The following is a 24941-nucleotide window of genomic DNA, read 5'->3' as shown; positions in this document are numbered from 1 at the left end:
CCGTCTGTTTTACTCCATTTAAATCAGACTTTATCATGGAAAAGTAGAAGAATGTGCTTCCTTCTTAACTGTACATTTTCACTTAAGTAGTCTTTATGGTCCATTCCTCATGTCTTGTTTAAAAACAAGACTGATCAAAACAGTAATGGTCAATTAAAAAAACGCTTATATGGTATATAAAAAACACGGAAACTGTTAAACTTTAATAAATTAAATTTATGGTGCTTAATAGTTGCTGACAAATCTTGTGTGATAAATTTCAACTTAAAAAAATTTTGGATATAGAAATAATGATGTAAGGAAGCTATTGTTTTGAAACAAATCTCAAAAAGGGAGAACTTAAAGCGAAAGTGGATAGCTGGTTTCATAGCAATTTCAAAATGGCAGTAGTATAACTTACATGTGAAAATATGCAAATTGTTTTAAAGATCAGTACATAATTCTAGATTTCTTGTATAATTCCTTTAAGCATCTTTCTGTTTATATGACAACAAAAAGCAACAAAAAAGGAGAGATACCTCACATGAAAAGCAAGAAATTAAAGTTTTAAGTCCAGAAAGTAAAGATGTCCAGTGCTTCCTGTAGCTGAATGATGAATTCCTTATGCCTTTAAGGAAACTGTTTTAGAAGTAAACTTATATATTAAGAATGTTTACAGGTTTTTTTTTCAAGCACAGTATTGTGCCACGCATGAAGGTTTGACATCATTATCCAAAACCAAATCAGTGGAGGCAATGTTCATTGATTTCTAAATTAAGAAATTTGGGAGAAATCATAAGTAACTTTAAAGGAAAAAAAACAACAACAAAAAAAAGCAGTCTGTAGACAACATCCATCTTATGTATGCTGAAAGCCATCATCTGTAGTGACTTTCTAGATCCCTAAAAGTCCCAGGGAGAGAGATGGGACATGTCCCATCACTGATGTCTTGTTATTGTTAAGTACCAAAGTTTTATTTGCCAACTCACAGCTTTTGCTCCTGCTGTGTTCATGTGTGTGTCATACAAGAAGATTGTCAGGGAGCAAACCTCTGCCCTTACACATATCCCAGCTAATTTCCTTTGTCCTCCATTTACAAAGTGCCACTTATGCACGGTTGAATACGTGAGGAGAATTAGCTTGCTGGAGTGCCAGTTCTCAGAAATCTTTTACAGAAAGTTTATCGGAGCCATTGGTGACAGCCTCAAGTTAGTTCAAGTGCAGCAACGTGTCCTACCTTTCCTCCCATTGGACTAAACTGCACAACCCTTGTTTGAAGCACCCTTCAGGAACGGGGTGTCTGCCACATTGTGGTCGCACACGGTATTAAATAGGAAGTACCTGTCTGTGCTTTCCTTTCATTACCTCAAACCTGAGATCAGAATGGATCATGCCAAAAGTCCATGATTTTCAAAGGAAAAGAGTCTAATTTCAAAAATATGCGGAGTGCTGAGGCTGATGTATCCACTTGGTGGTCATTTGTGGTCTTTATTTGGAGGGCCATACGTTTCCTGACCTGGGGAGCCCAAGACACAAGGATGAGCACAAGGGCAGAGTGACTTCTGCTAATTCCATGCTTGGGTTCAAGTACTTCCCTTGACAGCGAGTAGGAATATTGCTTTAGATAGAGGAGCTTGTTTCACTAATGTTGGTTGGACCACCACGAGTCAGAGAATTACTTCGCTTTTTCTTTTCATGCCTTGGGTCTGGGTTTTCAGGTCAGTTTTCCAATGAAAAACGTTAATTTTATTTTACGACCCAGCACCTGTGGCCTGTCTTCTGAAATGGTGAACGTAGAAATGGAAACACATCTTTGGTATCATTCTCCAGTGATATGACAAAACAATGAAAGTTTTGTCAACTTTCCAGTAGAATATGGGCAAAGATTTCTGGTAAGCAATCAGTTGTTGGTCATCGGTTTCTTTCCAAGGTGACTAGTCGCATGGTTAAGGCAGACAAGGAACATGCCTCTCTCTCCCTTTTTTTTCAGTAGTGCCTGTATACCTTTAATTGTAGACCACAGTGAGACTTGCAGAAATATTGTGGACCGCTTCTTATCATGCCTTCAGAGAAAGTAAAGCTAAGAAAGGGATAATTGCACACCAGATAAAACCAGAGATAGCGTTATCTCCTTGTTAGTCCCAGTGATTTGCTCTGTGTTCACAAGGATGTCATTTTATCCAGCTTATTCATCAAATGAGACACAAAATTATTCTGTTGCTTGTAGTATGGTGCGATATTCTTGAGAAGATATTACATTTACAAAGTCTTATTATGATTATATCCTTCTGCTTGCAAAGATTCAAATTAATGATGCACAATGTCAATTCTTCGCTCAGATATGGCAGTGTGGAGGAAGTCTTGAGATCCACCCTTGCTCCCATGTAGGTCATGTTTTCCCCAAACAAGCTCCGTACTCACGGTCCAAAGCTTTGGCAAACAGCGTGCGTGCAGCTGAAGTGTGGATGGATGAGTACAAAGAACTTTATTACCACCGAAATCCACATGCTCGCCTGGTGAGTTCAAGTCCATTGTTCTTGGAATTTCAGTAGAATTTGATTTAAATGAAATAACTACTAATTAAGCTAATATTTAACATTAATTGCTTTTTATGTTTGCTTATTATTTCTTCTGAAAGTTTTTCTCAAATATAGAATAAATGTGTATATCTAGTTAATTGTATTTTTTTAATTTATGGGTGTTTTAAAATAATTTAATTATAAAAATCAGATTTTTTTTTAAGACTAGAAGGCAGCCAAATCTGTGTCAGTATTAAACAAAGGAGTGAATAAATGAAGGAATAAAGTTAAGCAAGGTAACCCAAGTAAAGAGGAGCTGTTCAGCCAAAAATGTGCACTTCTATGGAACAGCTGATGCAGGATTCTATCAATAAAGAATTACAGAACAAAACACAATTAATGAATGCTAATCAATAAGTTTCAATGGTCAGTAGATACTTAAGTGAACAGCATGGTAATAATCTTTATCAAAATTACCTGTCTTGTGATAATAGTAAAACTTTGGACTGATGTAAGACAAAATCAATTTTTCTGTTTGATTTAGTGCCGCACAATGTTTGATTAAAAAAAAAAATGTAGAAAATCAATATTGCAAAGATTAAATTAATTAAAATCAGTCCTAGGAACTCAGATGAAAATGTTGCTAATAAGATGTTTGAAGTATCAATTCTGGGTTTTGTTGTTTGGGTTTTTTTTAATGTTAATACTTTTATTTTCCATGAGAAAGAAAATACAAGATAATTTGTTTGCCAGATTTTTGAGGAGATAAATACTGTGAAAACTGAGTAGGTTAAAACAGCAAAGCAGTGTGCAATTTCACAGCTTGGATATATTTATTGTGAGGGGCCTGTAGGCTGGAAGACAATAATACTGAAAAATCCTCACAGTGTCTAGAAATGACTTAAATGTACCTCTGGCACGAAGCCCAAAATTCAGGCCTAAAAGAAAGAAATCTCTGCTGTTGCTTGTTTCTGGGAGTGCGCAGTCTCCCCAGGCACTTCTCTCTGCACGGGAAGTTTTGCAAGTGGCTTTCTGATTTTGTGCATGGGGAGAAGTGGGCTGCTGAGCATCTACCTCTGGCGGTGCTGGACCAGAGCTTGGGGACCAGGCAGGGGGACAGGGAGCTCCCCACACCTTTGAGTGGCCTACCCCCATAGACATGCCAGGGGAAAAAGTGCTCTGGAAACCATTAGGCTTTTAAAAGATACTCTGGAGGGCACAGGGGAAGCTGAATTTAGTTAGTTTCCATCTCGTGTTCCTTTGGATTAAATTGGGTAAATGGATTATTATAGTCCATGCATTTGTAATAATTGTTTTACTTTAACATCATAAAATCCGTTTAGGTTTTATTATTAGAGTCTGACTTTCAGAGAAATACAGGTTTTGTGTGTCCGAAGGCAGGAGCTCACAGGCAACGCCAGGCTGATTCTGTTTGTCATGTGCAAAGAGAAAACAGCAATAAATGCTGACAGTTTTTCTTGTAAAGTTCTGGGCAGCTGATATCTATAATGACAGGACTTTAACCTGAAAGGATATATGTGTGTTAGTATGGGAAGTTTTGCACATTGGCTTATTGTAACACAGGGGATGTAAGCTGAGACACGCCGTTTTTCTGTATGTATCAAAGCTGCCACCAGTGCGCTGTGGTTTCCATAGTACTCTGTACACCACTTGTTGCAGCATTTGAGTTCAGACACTTTTACTTCATCTAACCCAAATATTCAGTTCCGTAGCATAATGGAAAAATGATTGATGCTATGGCTGCAGTATTTGGTTCTGTGGAGTTTCACTTCAAGATTAATGTTCGGACCTCAGAGCTAATATGTCATGCTGTTTGTTTATTCAGGCAGGCACCTCTGTCTCTATTTTACATCCTCTTTGTGTTTTCAGTGATATTTCCACAGCTTTGAGAAATGCAAATATATTTGTGGTTTGATGAAAGAGTGTGTCAAGTAACCTGCAAAAATCTGGGGGCTGCAAGTGGTATCTCATGCCTGACTGAAGTCCCTAGTCAATATAAAGATAGATTTTTGAAGACAGACATAAAAAGATGTGAACTCTGCTCCGATCTATAGACAGGGAAGTCTGCAATGAAAGCTTTTCTCTGGAGTTTTAATATTTCATATTCCCCACCCCCTAAAACTATGAATTTCAAAGGAAACATTAGCAGATTTTATGAATTTCATCAGTTAAGTGTAAAACTGTCTGTACAGGTAATTTGCAAATAGATGGTAGATTAATTTAAAATTCTCAAGATTCATTCACTGCTTTTGAGTTTTTCAATTATCCAGCTAAAGGAAGTTTTATTTTCCAATACACCTCAGTTCCCAGCAATCTGTGTTCAAGGGCTTCCTTACTTGCAGATTCGGGGAGTTTTCTCAGATGAACTGTCTTCTAGCATATTTAGAAGTTTTACGTGCACCGTTCCAGTTCTTTTTTGTCAACATCTAACAAACGTCAGGATAATGAAATCAAATCCAGCACCCAAACATGGGGATTTTCCTGGCTGGAAGTCCTACTCCTCACTTAAGCATACGGTTCCTAATAATGTATATAGATAATTTAGAAGAGAGCATCTGTTCTGGTTGGGGTTTTTTAAATTTTTTTTTCTTTTTTTTTCCTTTCAGGAACCATATGGAGATGTGACAGAAAGGAGACTCCTTCGGGAGAAGCTGAAATGTAAGGACTTCAAATGGTTCTTGGAGAACGTGTACCCAGAGCTTCATGTACCTGAGGACAGACCAGGCTTCTTCGGAATGGTACGTGGCTGCTGAGGAGGGGCGTCCTTGTGGTTCTGAGCTTTCCCACTGACTCAGTATGAAGGTGTTTTTCTGCCAAAATCATGCTGGGATTTTGGTAGAATTCAGTTAGAATTGGTAGCCTTTAAAATGTGCTTTCTATTAGACTCTTTATTCTAGGGGATGCTGTTTATGAAGGAGTTCTGTGAGAGGGTAGGAGAACAGGCAAAGCTGCTGTGAATTACACCTTCCAAGTGACATCTTGGGAGTGTTAAAGGCAGCAAAGGATGACTTTTTTATTTCTTGAAATGTTGCATAGCAAAAAAAGAGAACACCAAAGTGCTTTAGTTTTTAGTCGTCGACTTGCAAATAGTGTGTGCTTTGAAGCATGTCTTTCCACATTTTATCTGATGAAAACTATGATGCTGTGATGATGGGAGAGAGAGCTGGTGTTGTGTGCTCCCAGATCATACAGGATTCTGTATGTCAAAACCAACCTGTTAATTTTTAATCTGGAGGTCCATTTAGAGCAGCACAGGTTCACAAGCAATTTTTGTTCGTTCAGTATCAGAATCCTCTTCTCCTTTTTTTAAGAGTCAACAACTTTCTATGCTAATTGCAGCTTACAAATAAATATTTGTATATTTATAGCTCCATGTATATCACATTACTGTAGTCTCATTTGGAAAGGACGAAGGTGGAGATGATGCAGCAAATACCTGCTTCCTCTGAAAAATCAGCAAATATCTGCTGCCTATCTTATTAGGAAGACCAGACTGCACCTTTTTGCCAGGCAAGGATGTATGAAATACCTTCCTGATTACCAGTACAATGCAACTTAGAAGTACTTTTGCTGGTAACTCGATCACTCTGCAGATCTGGCTGAGCTGCATTCCCACACAGCTGCTTTGCATCCAGCCTGTATCACAACAGTCTTGTCTTGCTGCCATCTGTGATTCAGTTAATCAGTCTCTGTAGAATTGCCTTCAGTGGAGGAAAAAATCCTGATCCCTGTGGGCATACAAAACGTACAGGAACCAAGTCTCCCCACAGTCTTCCCTAACAGCTTTGTTACCCACTGAATGGAAAGATCCTGATGTGGAGATGCTGCGGTCTCCCATGGGGAACTGTATTTCCTGGGGGGAGCTGTAGGAGCTCCCATAGGGAGTGCATCAGTTGGCAGCAAAGCCCTTGGGAGCCTCTGAGAGAGTAGTCACCCTCCTCCAGTTATCTTGGAGCTTGCACCTGAGCTGGCGTCTCTCTGTGATCACCGGCATGAAAGGTAACAACCACCATTACCCAGTACCTTGAACAGACCCCAGTACAGCTTTGGTTTGTTGGGTTTTTTTTTGTTGTTTTGTGCTGGATTGCTAACTGACAAGGTCAGAGACAGTTGAAGCAGTAAGATGTTACCAGACTTACCTTCTAGGAGCATTTCAGTAACCTTATCATCCCCTCCACCTCCATCCTTCGCCCTCCAAAAGAAAGCCTGGACTGGTGGCAGTGATGGTGCTTCAGCCTCCTGGGGAGGAGAAGGGATTTGTGCAGTTTCTTTCACAGTGTAACTGCACGTGTCATCCTTAGGAAAGGTGTTGACAATACCTAGAAATACTCCTTGTTCAGAGCTGCTTGAGGGATCTATGGTGTTATTTAGGTGTGCTCTATGTATCTCTCTAAAAACAATTCTTAAAGGTTGTCATCTACTCGTAGGCATAAGAATACACCTTTTTTTGGCAGGAGGAATTCAAAATGTGATTAAAGTACAGTTATACTCTGAGAAAGTGACAGTGCAAAAATGACACCTACTGATTCGACTGATTTGTGGATATTGAGTCCCATCTGCTAACTTCAATGAATCATTGATCGTGTTCTTTACTCTTGCCTTAGCTGTGTAGTGCTTTTCTGGTTCACAAAAATACTGTGTTTAAAAGTGTTGGCTTTGCTAACAGCTCGGTTTAGTGTGAGGCTATTTAATTGTTCAAAGAGATGCAAAGGAATATGGGGATTTCTGCCTCCCTTGAAAATCTTTACGCTGAAGTTGAAAATCTTTCTAAGATTACCCATAGGTCAGCCATATGTTATTGAAATAAATGCAAGAACTGAGCAGCCTTCAGTGCCATGCACTGACAAATAGACACACGTGCTATTTTTTTTTGTCTTGCTATGTAGATAAAAATATCTATACTAAGCTTGGCTGTCTAAAAAGTTAGCGGCCTAAAACTTTATTTAAGTATACTGAATTTTGAATATTTTTGCTTGAGCTATGGTTGCATTCTTATAAACTGCCTGAGGCATAGAGATAAGGGAAATAACTTCTTTCTTGTCCTTGGGCTACATGCAGCTTTGGAACTTTGTGTGGGACACGAACTAACCCTTTTGGCTTTAGTAATTTATTTGGGGGGTGGGAGGGAGCAAAGCTGGTAGGCATTTAGTGGGTTAAAATAATAATACATCAGCATTTCTGGAAAGGCCAATGATAATCCCTTTTAGGTTCTTGTGTAGAGTACTAATGTCTGTCTTTTTGTGGCATAGCATCTGATTTGGCCTTCCTTGAGCATGCACTTACCGGCAAAGTGTATACTGTACTTCTGCAGCAGAAGTGTGACATCTTAAAGGGACTTGAACCCCAGGTCTGTGCAGACTGCCCACCTAGATACCCCAGACTACGTCTGCTGAAAAATCTTAGCTGCCCTTGGAAGGGACGGTGTGGGCACCTTTAGGAGGAACTTTGAGCCATCTTGTGTGTTCAGTATTAGTACCCTGACATTGCTGCATTGTGCAGCTGGGTGAAGACAGAGGAACTGGGCAGCCCTGTGATCTTGTCATGTTAGTGGTGACTATGGAAATGCATGGCTGCAAAGCATAGGGGTAGTCAGGGTTCCTTTCCCCTCAAAGGTGTAGTAGGTATTGCTGGCGTTCAGGGTGCATATCTGCGGATAAAGATTATGGTCGGTCAGTGAATTTGGCTTTGAACTTGGCATCCAAATTGCTTTTAAAAGACAGTGTTGACACAAAAGTCAGGATTTTCTCTCTCCTTTTCTATGTTTGATCACTTGGCAGTGAGACCATATTGTGTTTTGATACAAGAAGTTTTTCTTTGTTCTTTTCAAACAGTTTGTAGCTGATCTTTCTTCCAGCTGAATGTGAAGCAACTAAGCTGATACATGTCTGTTGTGACGATCTAGCCAATGGCTCTTTTCACCACCTATCCTTAAAGGCATCTGTGACTGACTGAATTAGTTGGAAGATCGAAAACTTGAATTTTTCTATTGGCAGCTTCCTTCCGCATTTTGCCCTGAGACCATCTCACCCTCAATGAATTTCCAAATGCATAGACATAATTTTCTTTTTAATTTAGACCAGATATAACCTTAAAAAACCCAAACAAACTCGAGAAGAAAGATTTTAAGCCTTTAAAACTATGAGTAATTTTGTATAGCTTTGACATGAAAGAGAACATTTTGTAAATTACCTAAATAACACATGATGTATAGAGAGAGGCTTAGAGAAGCAGAGATCTTAGCTACGTGGCTTAAGATACGCGATCAAAAAGGCTATTGCATGTCTGGTGTTACAAGTTGTCAGAGGTATCAGGCTCCAAATCAGCCGCCTCTAGGGTATACCTCTAAAACTGCATTGTAACACAATTTGTAGAGCTGCCACTTGAGTTGAATTGGTACCCAAGATTATAGCTGACTAGACCTGGTGATCTGATGCCGAACACAGGAAAATATGCACCACTCTGTTGGCTGTACAGCCTCTGAAAAAGTCTTGAGACAGACTTTTTTTTTAAAGGAAGCAGGAGAAATTCAAGTGTTTGATACAAGTGAACAAACACACCATGGCTTGAGACGTGCTTGTATGTTCATGAGCCTCCCAGGGAGATCTGGACTTGCTAGGGTGAACAACTGAATTCCAACAGCAGTATCTCATAATTGATTCCTTCTAAGGATCTTAGTCATCAGCATCGTATACCCATTTTAGCGTTGCACTTACTCAGCTGGGGCAGAGTTAATCTTCTTCTCAGTAGCTGGTGCAGTGCTGTGTGTTGGATTTAGTATGAGAAAAATGTTGATAACACATGGATGTTTTTAGTTGTTACTAAGTAGTGTTTATACTAAATTAAGGACTTCTCAATTTCTCAGGCCCTGCCAGGGAGAAGCCTGGAGGGGCATCAGAACTTGGGAGGGGACACAGCCAGGACAGCTGACCCAAACTATCCAAAGGGGTATTCCATACCATAGAATGACATGCTGGGTATATCAACAGGGGAGAATTACCCAGGACTGTTGATCACTGCTCTGGGACTGGCTGGGCATCAGTCAGTGGGTGGTGAGCAGTTGTATTGTGCGTCACTTGGGTTTTTTTTTTCCCTTTTGGATGTTATGCCTCTGTCCCTGTCTCTCTCCTTCTCGTTATAATTGATGTTGTTATTATTTTATTTTAATTATTTAATTGTTCTTGTCTCAACCCACGAGTCTTACCTTTCTCGCAGATCCCCTCCCCATCCCTCTGGGAGTGCGGGGGAGTAAGCAAGTGGATGCATGGTACTTAGTTGCCAGCTGGGGTTAAACCACGACAGCTTAAGAAGATAACAGAAATCTGAGGGTATTTATTTTTTTTCCAAAAAGGGTGATACGAAAATAGCATACACTCAGTAAAATCATTCCTTTTGACTGCTCAGATTACTTTTGAGGTAAAAAATTATACCTGGTCAGTACCGTGAAGCTGTTGGCTTGCTGAAAATTCATAACTGTGTCCCACAGTACCACAATGCATCAGCACCAGTGCCACTGAGGCAGAATAAAGAGGATTCTGATCTATTTTGTGGATGAAGAGGAAGATTGGCTGTACTCCACTGCCCGTATTTATCAACTAATGTAATGAAGTTTTAATGTCAAAAATCTGTTGTTGATGATTTGCTTACAGTTATATGAAATGGATTTTATTTAAAAAAACCCAAAACCTAATAATGATTTGCAGAATGCCATCTGTATTGTGTTGTTATATGCAAGTGTCCAGATGTCAGGAAACAACAGATTTAAATTTCTCCAAGCAGTAAGGGATAGAGGTCTGAGGTGAATGTCTCAGTAGTTGCTGTTTACTACCTGTCCCAGCCTCCTAACAGAGTGGTAACTAAATGGAATTGTAGAGTACACCTGCGGCATTTCAATAGGAGGCAAAGAAGCAGCCAGTAATCCTGCATGGGCAGAACTTCTTAGAACTGACTGAACGATGTGTTTTAATGGCAAGGTGATCAACATTTTTTCTTGCTTCTGTTTCTCTAATGCAGCATTCTGCAAGAGAATCAAGGTAAGTCACAGAGAAAATTTTGTTCTTATTGCATGACTTGTTTATGGTAGATGTGGGAACAAAGATAGCTTCAGAAATGAATGGATGATTGCTGTTTTGATAGAGCTGTAGCACGTAAAAGGAACTTGAACTGTGTATTCTCATTTAAGAAGAACAAAATACTATTTTCACATATTTTCTCATACTTTTTTGTACCTTGGAACGGAGGGCAGATTTTTTTTTTTCTCTTTACCATAAATGATTCTGCAATCAGATTTTCAAATGTGATTATTTCCAAATCTTTGTCATTTCAGATCAGGTCATTTAACAGCTTAGAGTATGCACTATTCCCGCAAAGCAGGTCTTGAATACCTATTAGGCTTCCTGATGAAGTGTGGGTATAAAAGAGCATCTACTAATGTCTAGCATCTACTGATGTCTGATAAAAGAAACTAAAAGAACCAGGTTGAAATACAGACCGTGTGTGTTTAGGCATATGTCTGCACGTATCACAAGCATTTCTGCATGAGAAAAATGAGAGAATACATGTGGTAGCATCCTGGGAGTACAGGCTCACTTTTAAGCCATCTGAAATGAAGCTTAGCTTGGTAATCTTCTACACAGATTTTGTTGTCTGTATTTGGGCATTGAGTAGCACACATCAGAGAGTTACCATAGTTCTGGTGGTGGTGGTGCATAGCATTTAAAAATAGGCTATTTAAAATTCCAGGCCATGTGCTCAAGCACATGCTGGGGGCTGACAGTGAAGAATGCATGCTTGGAGCGGCAGCGAAGACGTTGGGTTGTCTGGAAGGGCACCACAGATAAGGGCTTTGCTGTGTTTATCTTCCCTTGGGGCCAGTAGACAGCCAGGCAAAGTCGTACGTTACTGAACGTATGAATGAGAGACCCTCTGAGCCTGAGGACAGCCGCTGACAACCACCAAAACCAATGTATGTTTTTAGAGATACAATTACTGTTCTTAAGTGGTTATGACTTTAAGTTGACGTTTCTTGATGTAGCATGTAGAAATATGGAAGCTTATTGTTTGGTTTATGTAGTTCCATGGTAGTGTTAAAAATCATCTGTAGAAGACAATTTTCTTTCCTGTTTTTCTAAGTGTAATTCTTGCCTAGTGCTATAAAGTTAAAAAAAAAAAAAAAAAAAGAAAAAAAAGAAAAAGACTTCTTTTGACAGCTTGAGGAGGGGTGCAATGGTCTAGTGTGTTCCCATAAAACAAGCAGCGCTTTCTGTAGAAAGGGTTCCCAGGGGTTTTCTGGTAAACTTGAGCACTAAAACTAAGGATGAATTTTACCATACGCCAAATTCAGATGTTAGTTTATCCTGTACTGAAAAATTACACCAAATGCATAGTGGAAACATGTTCAGAGAGGAATGAAGAGGCAAAGCCTGTAAAGATAGGGTTTCAGTAATCTGTTTATACGTTTGGCTCTGACAGGAGAGCCTCACAGCCCCCGGCAGCCCTGCAAGGGGCCCCAGGCTGGCGGCTTGGTCGTCTTCTCCATCCTCCTGCCCAAGGCATCGCTGTTGCCTTGGGCGGGCAGCCCAGGCATGCAAGGTTCTGAGAGCTTGGCTGTCGGTCAGTGGGAGCGTGCGCAAGGCAGTGGAAAGAAGACATCGGGTAGCAATAAAAGTAGACATTGGGAAAGCGAAATGTATATAGAACACCGGTATTTAATTTTCCAACTTGTGTGGTTTTTTTCTGTGGTGGGTTTGGGTCCTGCGAGGTTTGTCGTGTTTGGTTGGTTTTAGCCTTCTGCAATCCCTTTGTGCACATTCATTCTCCAAGTTAAGAATTGAGGATACAGTTATCACGACTAGGGAAGAGGGGTGAAATTACACCTTGCTGAACTAACTCTTCTGAGATATATTCTGCTTACTCTTTTTGTCTGTGATACAATTATACTCATTAACACGGTCATTCAGCTCAAATCTATGTTTACAGAACCTGTTTCACTCTGTAATTTTTAATTTTGTTAAATGGCTAATACTAGGAGTCAGTAATTATTACAGCATTGTTTAACCTATTTTCAGTTACTTTTGCCTTCTGTTAAGGACAAATCCTTGCTAATTAGCCTGATGTTTTTAAAATCAGGTCACAATATTTTCAAATTTAATCTAAAAGTTACACACTTGTTGTGTCAGAGATCAGCAACAATAGTAAAGAACGTTTTATATCACACTTCAATGTCTCTTTCCAAAGTTACATCTTACCCACTTTCATGATATCTGGTCTTAAAATCTGTCTGCTTGTTCAACCTCAAGAGAGTACTGGAGTCCTTTTGAGAACAAATCTTTCTAACGTCTCCCATCTGACAAACCGAGTCTTTTCATAAGAAAATTGAACAAGTAGATCCTGGGGGGGGTGGGAGCTGTTCTGCATGAGTTACTGGCTTGTTGAGTTTCAGCACAGCTTTTCATAGTTCCTGCCTGCTTCATGTGAAAATACACTAGAACATGGTGTCATTCCTGGGGGAAGTCATCGTGTCTGGCTGCTTCAACACCCAAAGTCAAGACGATCCCAACAGTTTTATTTCCCGTTAGTCAGAGATGTTGCCATTGGTTCCATTTGATCTATTCCATTTTGGTTAGTATGTACAAGCTCTGAGATACAAACCTCACAGCCCAGCAGCATGGGTGTAAAGTGACTACAGAATATCTTCCTTACTTTAGTTTAATACTTTAAACATTCTTCTGTTTTGATTAGCTGAAGAATAGAGGAATGGCAAACTTTTGTTTTGATTATAACCCTACAAATGAACATCAAGTAACTGGACACAGGATCATACTGTACCCATGTCATGGCATGGGACAAAATCAGGTAAGATTCATGTTTTATTTTCATTTTGACTAACACGATGGTTGTAATCTAAAAAAGTACAGTAAAAGCATTGCAGTAGGGCTGAGAGAATATGTTGCCACAGTGAGGTGACCTTAGGTCTAATTTTGAATCTTGCACTGAATGCTTTTAATTTTGATGTATCTTAAGGTCAGACTTCCTTCGTTCTGATGATGTGTCTACCCAGACCAGGGAACTCATGCATACCCTAAGTACACCTTTCCACAGAGCTCATTAGCAGCTATAGTGCTTATAGTCTAGTTTGGGCAGACGAGCACATCTTTGAGCTTTTTGTCCATGTCTTCAAAGCCCTTAATAGAATTGCAAACCTCACCTAGTTCTTCATGTGTCTGTCATGATACCTCTTCTTTTTGGTGCTTGTCTAACTGCACAAGAGGTTTTAGATGGCATTTTGGAGTACAGTTTCTCCTGTACTCTACTGTACAGAAATGCCTCCTGGGCATGGGCTCCAGAACCCTGGAAAGCAGGGATCCATTCTAACACGTTGATTCTTGCTGTCTTGATTTAACTTCTGAAGCTGAAAATGCTTGCTGGTGTCTCCTTTCCATACTGATCAAAACTGTGTGCAGCAGGGGTTAGGTATGATACCCGTAAAGCTCTCTGCATAATGCTGTGGTAAAAGTGTTGTGGGACACTTTGTGGCAAACTACGGTGGCTGTTTCACATGGTTTTGAGTGGCCACCTAGAACTGAGGCTTAGTGCCTGATGGGTAGCATGTAACATATACTTACCTATCTAGCTTGATTTTTGTTTTCTAACCCAGATTAGACTATATGGCATGCTCCTAGTGGGGAGGGGTGGAGGAATAGGTAGGGTCTCGTTGAGAGTAAGTCCATAGCCCTGTGACAGTTTGGGTGGCTTGACTGTTTGTTTGGGATTTTTTAAATTAATCCAAACATTCAGACAGGAAAGGAAAAACAGGTTTGGAAGAGAATCAGAGATGTGGCAGATAAGCATTATCTTTCTGAACCCTGCTTTAAAAAGGTATAAAAACTCAGGGAGTAAAAAACAAGTCTGTATTGAGGAGAAAGCTTATAATATGAATTGCATTTTAAATGAAAAAAGGAAAACAACCACCTGAGCACTGTGCTTCGTATCTTAAAAAGAAGTGGATTTGTTTCTGATAGCAAGTTTATTGCCCTAACTATTAGAACTATTGTTTAGTAGTATTTATTAGTTTCTGGCTAGTTTATGTCTTAACTTTCCTGGTGTTTCTGTCCCAGAGGCCATGATGCTGGGGCGGGGAGTGGGGGGTGGAGGGAAGGGTTGGGGCAGGAGGAGAATCTTGGATCATGAAAGCCAAAGGATCTCAGTGCTGACAGATGTATGTCAAGCATATTAAGCCACACCACAGCAACCCATTTGACTCCCTCAGTTCAGCTCCACACCCAAGTTAAGCATACTTCTATACACTTACATTGAAGATGAGTTAATAATCAGATAACCTAGTTAAGCCACTTCCTTATGAAGAAGAGTTGATTGCATTTGTAGATTAAGAAGTATTTCATGCATAGGATTACATGCTTACACAAAAAAGGTATTTATAGATATTTTTTCCCTTGTATGACAGATTACAGTGAGGAGAGGGGTTGAATCTTTTTGTATTTCTCTGAGCAAAATGTTTATTTAAATTTTATCCCTTCCGGCAAGAAAAAATAAAAGAGATAGGATAAAAGCTGAAAGCAAGAGAGAAATACAACTCAGAGATGAATTGTCATGAGATGGCATTATCCTTTGTTTAGCTAGCACTAAGAGACTAACTGTATTGACTGCAAAGATACCACATCACTGGATATTCATGCCCTTGTGCCTCTGCTGATGGTGGGTCCCGGCGGCAGCGGGCAGCGGGCTGGGGGCAGCGGCGCTCGGAGCTGCGCGGTTCGTGCTCCCTCTGCTGGCATCTGGGGCAGCGGGAGGAAGGAGAACGGAGAAACCACCTGGCTGCGGGATAAACGGATCGGAGAAAATACGAGATGACACAAGAGAGTTGCAGAGCCTGAGGAGGGAAGGCCGAGCGCTGGAAATGGGCAAAACACTGTTAGTGAGATGGGCAAAAAGGCATGGGAGGGCTGACAGGAGCCAAGGAGAGGGGGCCGAGGTGACAGGGGGCAGCATTCTTGGACAGAGGTAGGGCAGCAGGGCATGTGTGACAGGAGGAAGGGTTAGTTAGGAGCTGCAGGGAGGGATTGTGACGCGCAGTATCGCTGGACACCTCTTTAGTGGAAAGGGGCAGGGGGACTGAATGTGGGAGTGGAGAGAGCAGCTGGCAAGTGGGCATCAGTAGGAATGACAGGTACTAGTTGCAAGAGAAGTGAACAGCAGGGAGAACTGTGGGTGGGGGAACAGAGGGAGGCTAAAATAAGACAAGATGTAGAAGCACAAGTGAGATGGGAAATGGAAGTCAGGATTGCTGAACTTGCACCTCCTTTTTGTGGCTCACAAATAGCCATGAAACCTACCAGCAGGACATTTCTCTCAATTTCATTCCCGCCCCCCTGCCCTGTTGACAGTAGTTCTTAAAAGGTAACAGGCTGCTCCTGGTGGTGTGCATTCCTTAGCTCAGTCGGCAGATGACAGTGGCAGGACCGAAACAGTCAAATCTCCCACATGTACATCCACTGCTGCCAGCTGATGGAACTGGTGGTGACAAGGTTGGTCATCCTCTAGCTGTATCAGTGCTAAGGAGAGCAAGGCACTTCACCACAGTTTCACACATACTTGCTGACAACAGGCAGCCCTTAACTGCTGTTTTGCCCTTGGAAGGGAATCTGCCATCCTAATCCCAAATTCTTCTGCCAGCTCTCCTCCAGTGGGCTCTCATCACTCCGCTCATTACCTATATACAGCTTTAGCAGCAAACCCTCATTACAAAGCTTTGCTCCAGTCCCCTGCCCTGCACCACATGTCACAGACGGGTCCAGTTTCCTCCCTCCATGCTATTTAACACTTTATTTTCTATGCTGGCTGGCTCCCAGTCTTTCTCTAATGCCTTGCTCTGTCTCTTCCCTCGCTTATTCCTCCCACCAGTTCTTACCCACACTAGGTCACATTTTGCTCCCTTTCACATGCTTTTCTTCTTTCCTGGCTAGCTCTCATTTTTAATCCTCAAATCTTCTCCTTCTCATCCCTTCCTCTAGTTGCAGTTTTTTCTACCACTGAACATTTTCTTCCTCACATAGTACTCCCTGCTGGACATTCACACTGTCTCATGGTATAAAGGAATGAAGTTTACTGAGCTGTACTGTGGTGAATAAAGTTATTCTTAAAAAAAAAATAAGATTTAACATTAATGAAGATTAACTTGGTCAGCCATATGTGCCTCACACTCCAGTGCACCTATCCTTCGGCATGATGTGCTAGTGGCAGGTGGCTGTTTATGAAGGGGACAACTGCAAAAGCTCTTTTCACTGGAAGCAATTCTCCACTTAAAGTGACCTCTGAATATCTGTGTGCACTGTGCCAAGAGGAGAGTTCTGTGCTCTTGATTATTTATAAAGTCCAGCACCTGCTTCCATTTATGTCTGAGTAAGTAAAACCGGTCTCGTGAAACTAAGGTCCCTGGTAATTTGTTGCTATTTTTTCCTTGAATCCATGACCTAAGTAAGAGGGTTTGCTTTAGTCCTTTTGAGTTGCTTTTGTGTAACCAGTAAGAAAGGTATCTGTGGGTTGTTTAAAATTAGTGTGTTCATTATAACAAGAAGTGAGGATACAGCTGTGGTGAAAGAAGGAGCTCAGTGTGTATGGAAGAGAGGCAGAAAATCAAAGCACTGGCTACTCGGTGCTTGCGCCACAGGCTGCTGATGTTTTGTGGAAGTGCCTGCCCCAGCAGACAAGAATGAAAGGGTTTAAAATTCAGTACGAATACAGCCCCTTGCCCTTCTTGGTGTGGCTGGGACGCACACCAAGCGCATGGTGGCAGGGAGCCAACCCGATGTGGTAAGAGGACGGGAAACCACTCAACAGCCGGCTTTGACAGTACCCCCCCAGTATTCCCATTTGCATCTGATAATTTGAATAAAATATGGAGAGGCAAACAAAGAGCTTAGCAAAGCTCCTGGGTTTTCTGCGAAAGGGGTATCAGACCAGGTAACCTCTCTGCTGCTTCTGCCTGTCAAGTGCAGACTTCCTTCTGTGTGCAGAATAACTATGGTCAGTCACAGAGAGGGATGAGAGTGCGTGGATCAGTTTGAAAATGCTTCCTTTTTGCCCACAGAACCCACTGGGCAAGGAAAGAGCTCTAAAAAACGCTTCACCTTTTGAGGTGGAAAAGATTTATCTTGTGTATTACTGGAGCTTGAAAAAGCCCAAAGTCTGTGGTATTTATTCCATTTGAAGCAGTATAGGGTAAAGAACTGTGCAATGTTCATTGGGCAAGGAGGCAGGAATGCTTGGTTGCTAATACTATAACCCCAATCCTTAATGTTATCCAGAAGTCAACCATTTTGTTTGCTCTTCTCCAAAATCTGGTGCAAGTCCTTGAGAGGCCATTTGGGAAAGATGACAGCAGTAAGGAGCACTCTGATCTAGGTAGCTGTTCCATCTACCCTTGATGCACCTAGTACAATCAGCAGCTTGCAGGCTTTAACTGATACTGAATACATGGCTAAAACGAGTTATTATATCTAATGAATCCATTAATGACCAAGGCTCTAAGTGTGGTCTTGTAAAAGTGGCAGCTGTAAAAATGTGTCCACCCAGACACAAACGAGTAGGAGTGAAGTTTTTTCTTTATTGATGAGTCATAGGCTTAAAATGAGTGCCCTTATAGCTCACTGTGGTGCCCAAAGCAGCCGGCGTTCCGTGTGCCAGCCAGGTGCTGAACCTGGGAACTAAAGCCTGAAGGCCAGGGAACAGCCGCTGCCTGTTAAGAGTTAACAATAATATTTTAATAAATGGGCAATATTATCACAACTGATGATGATGAGACATTTCTGGCATAAAGCAAATGGCATAAAGGTAGCACAGCCTGCGTCATAGGAGCAGGCCCCAGCAACAGGTTTCAAGGGGTAAGGAGAGTCTCCTGGGTGTTAATGTCAGCAGGTAGACTTCAAACTTGAAGTTGCGTTCTCAAAACTCTCACTTCCCTTTGGGGCTTACCACTAATGAATGGTGGCAAACAGGTTAATTGTGGGGGGAGTCAGTCACTTGCATCACTGGTGGGGTGAAAAAAAAATATAGCCATGAAGCACTACAGGCTGATGCAGGGGGAAGCACTGGTCCGTGTACAGCTGCAGTGACCACCTCAGCAGAGAAATTCCTGAGTGTGATAAAAGGAGAGGCAGATTTCATGAATCAACTGCTATCAGTGTAGTCTAGATCAGGGCTCTTACAACCTGGAAATGGGTGACTGCAGACTTTGTAATCACATGGTCCTGTTTACATTAAAACTCTGCTTCCAGTTTATCTTTCAAGGGTAATTAGCCTTGATGGTCGTTAAGGATGGTTTTGTGGCAAGGTCAAGTATATACAACACTTCTGAATTGGTACAGCTCCCTTCATAAAACCTTACAGTCTCTTTCTCCAGGGGTGAAACAAAACTTCTGTCCCTCATCCTTGTATTGGTTTCCACTAATGCAGCTATACTATTGGTAACAAGCAATTTTCTGATGTGTATAAAACCCTTCCTCTGCTCTACTGAGAATAATCTGAATTGGATCTAAACACACATCCATGCACTATAGTAATCTAAATTATTTACAAGTGTGCTAAATACAAACAACTTTCAGGCTCTGCTGCTCTTTAATGAAGTCCAAAATTTGGCAAATGTCCATGATAAATATAAAAATTTTAAGGAAGTCTTCAACCATAATTGCTACAGAAGCCAAGATGTTTTAGAGCACGCTCAGAACACCTCTGTAGAATACTGTACAACAAGCAAAGCTAGTAAATTGTCTTTATTAAAGTTCTGTTCATGTTTAAAGGCAGCTGTAGCTGATTTGCCTCAAATAATGTCTTAAAATGTTATATTATAAAATGTTCATCACCATGCATCTTGAATACTTTGTAACTGGAAATGAACCTTGACAAAACTGCACTTGAAACTATGCAGAGAGCAACTCTTTAATTAAAACTAACATTGTTTTGTGACAACTGAATTAAGAAGGCATGATGTCAGACTATAAACTGTTTTTCATCCTATTTTTAAGGGTGATCTAGAATGTGAAAGTAGAATTTTATAGTCAGATTTTTTAAGTTCTTTAATGCTGGAATGTCTGTTTTCCAGGGCATTTATTCAGCACTTCATACATTTTAAGTGCTACTAGAGTAAAGCAGTGCTGTGATGAGATTGATTTTCTGTAAAACACTGAGCAAATGGCAGAAGTTAAGGCTCCTGGAATACTTCTGGAAGAATTTCTCTCCACAACAGCAACTTCAATATGTGAACTTAATTATCTTAGTGTGTCCTCTAAGTACTTTCCTGTGTACATATGAAGTGACTGTTGTCCTTTGTTTCTTCTCTTGGATTTGTAGTTTTTCGAGTACACATCCCATAATGAAATACGTTACAACACTCGACAGCCAGAAGTCTGTGCAGCAGTCGATTCAGGGACAGACTACTTGACAATGTACTTGTGTCAAGAAAATGTCCACAGTATTCCTGAAAATCAGAAATTTGTTTTGAGAGAGGTAAGTGTGTCTGCTTGGTTTTGGGTTTGGTATTTTGGGGAGTGGATGGAAGGAGAATTGTTGAGGGTTTTTTTTTTTTCTTTTTATTTTACTGCTGGCGCATCATGTAGGCTACATTGAATAGATCTCTGGGAGAAACATGTTATCTTGGCTTTTAATATCTGAACACAGAACCAGGGTAGCAGCAGTGCACAGGTGAAGAGTATGCCAGTCAAAGTACGGAAAGACAAGAGGAAGGAAAGTGCCCTCCTTAATCTCAAAGGAGTTGGGAAGATTGGCAGAGGTCTGTCTTTGCCCTGTCCCCATCTAGCACTTTCTGTGGGCTGCTCGGTTCTCTCTCACATCTCACCCTACTGTCTTCTCCTGAGAACTGAGGTGCCTTCATATACGCCTTCCCCAGCCTGTCTCATGGCTATGGTCTGCTTCTGCTCTCCTTTCATTGACTTCTTTTATTTCCCAGTGTTGTACCACCATATCTCTCTGATACTTCACATACCACCATTACTTTACACTCTTCCCTGCTTTTGAGCAGCTGCTGCTGCTGCTTTGCAAAACTCATCTCTCATGACCCTCCCTGTGAGCAGCAGAAGTGCTCCCTGAGCTTTTCTGCAGTGTAATGTGCAGTTGTGTAATTTGATGCACTGTCAAAAAATACCTTCCACCCTACTCCTGCCCCAACGGGACACATCTTACTGGCTGTGGGCAGTCGGCAGATCTGTACCTCTCTTCTTCAGCCTTAATGCCTACTCCCAAAGGAGAGGAATACTGAGAAATATGGAGTATATTTAATAAACATAACGTGATCTTAGAAGACTGCGTTTAGTAGTTTTTAATCTCTGAAGGAGTTCCTGGATGCCTGAGAGAAAAAAATATCGGATGAAAAATGATGGCCTTGTTTAGGTTCTGGAGTGTTATTATTTAGCTAAAGGAAAAGGTCATATAATATATCAAAATGGTTTATTTACATAATGTGTCTGCATAATGCATCTAAACTCTACAGGCTCCGTGGCTGACAAATTTCATGCTTAGATACTACCATCAGTGATAGGTGGCAGAGTAAATTCTAAAGAAAAATATGAAAACAACTGTCCGTTCACTAGATCTAGTCCAGACTGAAGCTCACAGTGGTATTTACTAAGTAAAACAAAATATTTAAAAAACTGACTTTATAAATGATGTTTCATTTTTAATGCTGACTTTTAACAAAATTTTTCAAAGTTATATGCATTAATCCCTAAGATGACATATATTGAATGACCCTCAGTCACTTCAGGAAATAATTAAGAAAGCACAAGTTTGGAATACATAAATTTCCACTGCATTCCTAATCATTAGCTTTTAGCATCTGATACCTTAGGAATTATTTTAAATCTTCTTTCTTTCTTGTGATCACTTTGTGCCTGTGGGTGATTTGAACATACTGCTCTGCTCCAGTTCCCCTTCTTCTGTTGTATTAAATCAAAATCACTGGTCCCCACCTTTCAAGGCAAGTGATGGGTGAGGTGTCAGTACCACATTTCTCTTGCTTTGTGCAGAAAAGTGTCAGACACTGGAAAAGCTGTCCTTATGGATATATCATAATCAAAGATTTGAACAGCCTTCCCAGCAGCCTGGCAGGAATTAAGTTCTTACGGGCACTGAGTCAAAAATCAGTGAGGCAGATATTGATTACTTCACTCAAAAATTTGAATTATCACAATGGAAACAAGAAAGTAATTCAGGAGCTAAGCCCATGAGCAAGCCCATGGGCAAGCTGCTGGGTATCAGGGGCTGCAGCTCGAGGCACAGTTAGCGCAGCGCTCCACACAGCAGGAGGAGCAGGCTCGCAAAGGGGTCAGGGTTATGCTCTGAGACAGGGTGTTGGCATTTTTCTTTTGAAGCTGCTGGAGGCTTTGGAAATGGTTACAGGTGGGAATGTCACCTGGGCCAGAGGAATGGTTCTGGAGCAGGGCAGTTCTCCACAGCTGGCTATGCCGCCTTTTTGCAGGTCGCTATCCCAGTTGACAGCACTCCCAAATTGGAGCAAGGGACAGGAACTGGAGATGAAATGTTCTTGGAGACTCCTGTAGTAGGAGACCCTGAGGCCTCAAAATGTGTTCTTTGGGAAATTTGACTGTGGAGGCCTGTCAGACCCTACACCTCAGAGGCAGCTGTGCTGCCCTCCAGCCAAGCAAGCTAACTCCACACACATCTGCAGGCACCAGGGCATGCTTAGATATTTTTGCCTTTTCCGCTAAAAATATACCCTGTGAAGAAAGGGGAATTTTTTTCCCTAAAAATGTATTCAATAATTACACTTAACTAACAACATTTACGTTTTACTTGTAAGATGTGCAATATGTTGGTGAATTTGGGTAATGCATGTACTTGGCTTTGGTTTTCTCTGCCCATGTTCTGGTGCAGTAACAAAATGCAATGAAAGTGAGTGAGGTTGGCACATCCTTTACAGGCTTAGATGTCAAAACACCAATCACTCTGAAGCACTGTTAGTGTAGGTTTAAAAGCAGGGTCTTCTGATAGAATTTCAGACATCCTCAAGTTGGGCATTTTGACTTCACTGCATGGCCCCATGAGAAGGGTATGTGTGATATTTATTTGTTACAAATGTCTTCTGTTACTTTTAAAACACAGTGATATGCCTGTAATTTTTAAGAACTGAAAAGCAAAAATTATTTCTATGTTTTGCAGGATGGTACCTTGTTTCATCTACAAACCCAGAAGTGCGTACAAGCTGAGTCAAATGCTTACAGTGGTAACCCAGCACCATTGTTACGACCGTGTACCAATTCGGACTACCAAAAATGGTTCTTCAAAGAAAGAAGTTGATCCAGATGTCTTCTAGGATATAGCTGAATACAAAAATGTGCTCTTTCTAGCCAGCAGTTAGTCAGCCTTTTGAAAATCACATAAGTGATATATTTTTGTATGGAAAGAACTGCAATTAGTTTACAAGCCTTGGGTTTCGTTTTCTGGAGCATTAAAAGGCACTAAGCATTGAGAGCTACGTAAAGTGCAGTGTGGTGGTTATATCATTCCACAGAATCTGATCCTCTCCTCTTTGTTTGGCAGCTACATAACTGCTTCTGAAGTGTCTTAGGTTCTTTTCACAAGTGACAATATATTATTTTAATCTGCTGTATGAAAGTAAGGCGGTCAAAGTAATTGCACTAATGTTATCTGCCAATAACTTAAAATGTTTATTTTTCTATTAAAACATTCTGCAGTTGGACCTTTTAACGGATAGTAGTTAATAATTCTTGTCTTAAATACAAAGAAGGTAAATGTCAGCCAGATTCTCCTGTAACTGACTACCACAAAACCCTCACTGTTGTGGATTTGCACGTGAAGGCAGAGTAGGTCTGCATGTTTTTGCACAAATAACAATCTAGATGCATATGGATTGCACATGCTTGACAATGCTATACGTTAAATGTTGTGACAATTTAAGATGCTCATGGCACTTGACGAGTTTCTAATTATGCTTGAGTCTGAGTTTGGAGTAAAATGGGGATTTTCTCATTTTTCTTAAAGAAGTAAGGCAACAATATTCAAAGGTGATGCTCTGGGAAAAGCTATTTGGATTCACATGGATCTAGCTATATGGCTGTGTTCCAGAGTGCACAATGTACTTTATAATGATTTTCAACATGCGTAAAACTTGCAAGATCAGACCTAGCAATAATTCTTTTGACAAATTTCAAAATTACAGTTAGAAGAAATAAATCTAAGAAACTGTATATTTCATTAAATTTTAAACATTTAAATAGTTCATATAAAAAAAATTATATGAACAAAAATGGTTTTGTATCTAATTGATATGATATGCAGCTGATATTAATACAAAAAGAATTGTCTTTCAGGTATCACTTGCATTTTGTCTGGGAACTCCTTTCCTGATAAGTTTGCCATGTCAGCACATACAAGCCCTATTGAAAATACGGGGTTTAAGCTTCACCAGGTACAAGATGTTTTCTGCCGTGGTATGTGAGATCCGCCTTACCCAATCAGACAAATAGCATGTGTAGCAATGTATTTGGTCACTGACCGCCGTTATTACAATGCCGATTGAAAGGGTTTCAGGTCATAAGGAAAGTTTCTTTCTGTGTCAGCTGGAGTTATGCTTACATGCAGAAGCATGAAAGTGCCAGCCTTTTTCCCCTCAGAAGTCTTGGCATCTGTTTCAGTTAGTTTTGGATGTATTTCATTATTTTTGCCTTTGTTCATGTTTTCTATTAAAAATGTACAGCTTTTTGTTTGAATCCTCATAACCTTATGCCATTTTGGCATACCTATTTATATGATTAGGTAGGGGGTGGGGGGAGGGTTTCTGCCTGTAAGTGATGCATATGTGGCTTCTTTGAAGGTCTTTCTAAACCCATGTAGTTAGAATGTTTTTGTGAGCACCTTTGAAGTTTTGTCTCTGTGGGCTGAACTGATGAAATTGATACTAGAATTGATACTAGAATAAATGAAATATTTTGTGATTCAGAAGAGTGGGAACTGTCTTTACAACTATTTTTTTTCCTTATGGTCAGTGTTTTTGTTTTAATAATTTCTCTGATCTCTTAGGCTGTGATCCCTGCAGCACTTGGGAGAAGACAGCTTTGTTTTACGGTCTCTCAAGTTCCCTTTCCTGCACTCAGTAATGCTTCTATTCAACTGTTAGCAGCAGCAGTGAAAGCAGCACTTTCTGGAGCCACAAATCAAAAATGGGTGGCTGCACGAAAGAACTGTAAGAGCTCCAGCAACACAACAAGAATTTTCTGTTCATTTCTGGTTGGCCTTCTTGACTGTTGATTGAATTAAATTGGTAAGTTAATGAGGGGCCAGCTATTACAAACACAGACAAAACTGTCATTGACCTCCATGGTCCATGAGGTTTTCTTAGTTTTGGGACTTCAAGAT

General features: G+C 40.6%; 1 protein-coding gene across 1 annotated transcript in view; it reads left to right on the top strand.

Moving 5' to 3' along the window:
- Positions 1-24527, top strand: part of GALNT12 (polypeptide N-acetylgalactosaminyltransferase 12) — a 55464-nt gene extending 30937 nt beyond the window's left edge. The window contains exons 7-11 of the mRNA XM_080378607.1: positions 2319-2495; positions 5126-5257; positions 13257-13370; positions 19881-20036; positions 22725-24527. Of these exons, the coding sequence (XP_080234733.1) occupies positions 2319-2495; positions 5126-5257; positions 13257-13370; positions 19881-20036; positions 22725-22862 (717 nt within the window). The 3' untranslated portion in view covers positions 22863-24527. The remainder of the gene's footprint in view (positions 1-2318; positions 2496-5125; positions 5258-13256; positions 13371-19880; positions 20037-22724) is intronic.
- Positions 24528-24941: the final 414 nt, after the last annotated feature.

Source organism: Falco punctatus (assembly GCF_963210335.1).
Source record: "Falco punctatus genome assembly, chromosome: 3".
Lineage (NCBI taxonomy): Eukaryota > Metazoa > Chordata > Aves > Falconiformes > Falconidae > Falco > Falco punctatus.
Note: the sequence above shows the minus strand (reverse complement) of the source record. Positions and strands in the feature narration are given on the sequence as shown.